The sequence below is a fragment of the Lolium rigidum genome, chromosome 4 (assembly GCF_022539505.1).
Source record: "Lolium rigidum isolate FL_2022 chromosome 4, APGP_CSIRO_Lrig_0.1, whole genome shotgun sequence".
NCBI lineage: Eukaryota > Viridiplantae > Streptophyta > Magnoliopsida > Poales > Poaceae > Lolium > Lolium rigidum.
The window spans coordinates 52,582,857-52,586,660 of NC_061511.1; the positions used below are offsets into that span (position 1 = coordinate 52,582,857).

Here is a 3,804-nt window from a genome sequence, read left to right on the forward strand (position 1 = left end):
ACAAACATGGAACTACAATAAGTAGATGAGACAAGTATTTAAAAATGTGATAATTTTTTTTATGCCAATGCAGAGCTTTTTAATTTCCGTAGCAACGCACGGGCATTCAACTAGTATATATAGATTGTTCTAAAAAAAAACTAGTATATATAGATTACAAGTCAATATTTATACTAGTATTTTTTAGGTAACGAATCCTTTGTCCGAAGCGTGGCTGGGCCGAGGATGAGCCCAACCCGATGGGGGTCGCCGGCCTGCCCTGGCTATTTAGGCTATCCAACCGCCCGCGGCCCGCCCCGAGCCCGAGGATACAAGAGGAGAGGGACGCTAGGGTTTCCTCGCAGAAAAAAGCGGCGGCGAGGGTTGCGAAAACTACCCAAGGTGCGTGCCATAGTGAGATTGAGATGGATTCGAACAAGGGGAAAGCCAAGGTGCAGATGGATGCGGAGGCGACAATCAAGGGCACGGCAGCTGGGAAGGGGGTGACACATCAAGAGCGCAAGTCGAAGAAAAGGGTACCTGCGACGAAAAAGAAGGCGGATGAACCGATTGTGAGGAAGATGATGGACAGCACAGTGAAGGTAACGCGGCGCCCGGCGCCAGAATACAAGTTGACAATGCCTGTCTTCGAGGAAGATCGCAGCGAGTTCAACGGCATGTGGATGCAAACATGGGGCGATCTGATCAAATCCATGGATGAAAAAAGTAAGTACTCTACGAATTGTGTTTCTTAACTTTCTTCTTCTTATTAGATGGATATCTGTCTAATAATATTCTTATCCTATGGATGGAGGAGGTAGCTAGATACCAAAAATTGGTGCATCGAGTCCCAATCGAAATCTCACATGAATAACTACATGTGATGCAGCGACTATCCGCAGCGTGCGTTATGCGGATGTTGATTCCCCAGAGGTGCCCGCCGGCCCCATCGACACTCTGCAGTTCTTCGAAGTCAAAATCTCAGAGATCTCAGGTTTAAAGTGGCCACTGCAAGTGTATGGTTTTGTCGCCGCACGTGATATGGTGGATTACAAGCGCAATATGATCTTCGAGCGCGAAAGGGATAACTGCCAGATCATCAGTGAGGGGGTTCGTATCGTTGCCTCTAACCCCTTGTCTGTACTTCGATAATTATTACTGTTTGGTCTGGTCTTCAGCTGAGTCTTCATACTTAACTGATAGTATTGTTGTTGATTTGAGTTTGAATACCTTTTGGGCTTTAACTATAATGGCTAGTAGTAATCCACATAGCAACCCAGACATATTAGCTTGCAAAATACAAGGTACAAATTTCATGAGTAGACTAGTTTCTTAAGAACAAAACTGTGATTAAACACTTTCGAAAATGCATGGTATAAACTAATTCCTGATGCAACCTCTCAGTTAGGCTTGTTTCAATGAACATCTTAGCTCCTGTAAAGTCTACAAGGAAATTTTATGGTAGGAACAACTCTAGCGATTGGACTGGAATGAATAGTAACAATAGCTCATATCTGAGCTATGAACATCATATGTGCTTGCCATCATCAGTAATTCAAATACTAACTAAATCACCTTGAGCTGGTATTTCCAAGTTAGGAAAAATAGAACTCATAATAAACCTGAATTTTAGTCATTATGGGATTTGATTAATTTGCAGTTATGTTAACTGTGCAGTTAGAACGAAGATTTGGTTGGCTCAACTTAAATCATGATCTGTTTAGATGGGAGAGTGTAGAGGGTTACGGTTAAGTGTATCCAACTATAATTTTTTCACTTATATGGCCAGTACATATGCACATGGAACAAAAATAAAAATTTGGTAACCAAATATGATTCAAAGCCACATCCATAAGTGGATAATCTCAGTTGGAGAAGTACATGTAAGACATACTTCTAAGGAAATTATCAATTTCTGAAAGTAAATGGCATAATAAAAGTAAACAACCAGGAGATCAGATGGCAGTCAACCTTATGATTCTGAATTCCCTCTTAAGGTTGTGATTTCATAACCTGTGTCTACGTCTTCTAGTCTGGAAGTTCTTATCTGGGTGAAGTCTCCATTCTTTTTCAATGTCAACTTGGTTACCTGATTCTTGACTCCTTTCTTGATAAGTCCAGGCCCTTTACTCCAAGAATGCTCCTTAAGTTGACTTTTGAGGCTATTGGATCCCTTGGCTCTGATTTTTGTATCTGACTGTTGTGTCTCTTGTAAATTTGCTTTAAAAGGTTTTAGCCTTGTTTTGAAAGTACTTTTTTCAAGCCACAGATGTCGATTTGAGTTATTCTATAATTATGTTCCCCTTATGACTTGATCACATATCGATGGACACTTAATTTATCAGAATCTAAGTTACTTCTTGTGTTCCACTTTAGTCCTGTCAAGGGTTTTAAGACACTAGTATTTACTTGATTAATTTTGCATGCAGTTTCCATACCTAGCACTGACTGGTCCTGCACGAGCTGTTGTGCTGGTTGATCCCGTGTACTTTGAGGTTGACCTCAGAGTGAAGGGAACTGGGCAATCTGAGGATCAAGAGCTAATCTTCATAGCTAGTTCGTTCAGGAATATTCATCCGCTTGATTCATCCATCTTTAAATGTGTCTACACCAGCAATATCAGCACACTGGAGTTGACATTTGGCCACATCATGAGGTCAGTAGAGGCCTCAGTCAGTATGAAAGTCATCAATGGGTCATGGCCAGATGGTTTAAGAGGTTCTTTTGCTGCAAGAACTGCCAGTATAAATGACATGCCAATTGGGCTTGTTTATATCGGTGATAATTTTAAGCTGCCTCTTGCTGATGATGGTGAGATCAAGCTTCACCGCCATGTTGTTTGTGCTGAAATTAAAGATGGAGAGCATCTGGAAGTTTCTGTCAGTGCGTCTGGTCTTGATGGTCAACTATTAGAAGACGGTCTGTATTTTACACCTCAGCAACGTGGTAAACTCAAAGGTACACTTAATGTTAGTTCCTGTGAGATTGAGGTCACTGTTACCTGGTCCCTTATCAGGTGGTGCTAAGAGGAATCTGACTTGACTCGTGTCTGGGCGAGTTGGCTGTCCACAACACCTCTTTGAACCAAAAGGTCGTAAAATTATCATCTCCTAAGAGCACATAGAGATGATTCGAACCGTTTCCAGGGAACAAGTCAAGCAAAAGTACAAGTAATTGCTAAACAATATCAGCACAGATGAAAAATTTAAAAATTGGGGCGGAAAAATATTGCACGGCACCGAGACCATGGTTTAACCAGAGAGTCACAAGCATGGCGCGCTGAATCAGCGCTGCCATTCTCCGGAGAGATAATCACGCCAAAAACCCTAATTAACTAGTACTAAGCTCAATCGCCCCCGTGGCCCCAAAGCCCTAATTATCCAAATCTGGCTCCCCTTGCGATGTGGCATGAAGGGGAGCGGGTCTTCCCGGAGCACGCGGGTGCTGGCTGCCGGAAGGGATAAAGCGGAGGCGGTGCCGATGCCGGTGCCGGCGAGGCGGCCACGACGTGCGGACCCCACACGCTCGGGTGCGGGGGCGGGGGCGGCGAGGGAGATGGCCGCCTACGGGCTACGGGAAACTGACATTCGGCCCGTTCAGTGCTAGAGCTGGGCCGAGACGAATCAACAGATTTGGGCCTCGCCGTGCCGTGCCCTTGATGCTAAAATCAGAGCAAAATCCACAGCAAAGAAGAACACCTCGCAAATATATACGCAAAGGCCGTACGTCGTCTCTACCGGAGATCCATAGACGAAGCAAAAAAAAACACCAACAAGCGAAACCAAGGTGGTGGCCAGGCCGGCCGGGTTTTGGATCTTACCGCCA

The 3,804-nt window shown here is 44.1% G+C and overlaps 1 protein-coding gene across 1 annotated transcript; it reads left to right on the forward strand.

The window, feature by feature from the left end:
* The first annotated feature begins 318 nt into the window (after positions 1–318).
* LOC124708186 lies at positions 319–3,048 on the forward strand. The gene is made up of 3 exons (XM_047239873.1): positions 319–705; positions 869–1,089; positions 2,409–3,048. The coding sequence occupies exons 1-3, from the start codon at positions 405–407 to the stop codon at positions 3,003–3,005; spliced, it is 1,119 nt and encodes a 372-aa protein (XP_047095829.1). The 5' UTR covers positions 319–404; the 3' UTR covers positions 3,006–3,048.
* The last annotated feature ends 756 nt before the right edge of the window (positions 3,049–3,804 follow it).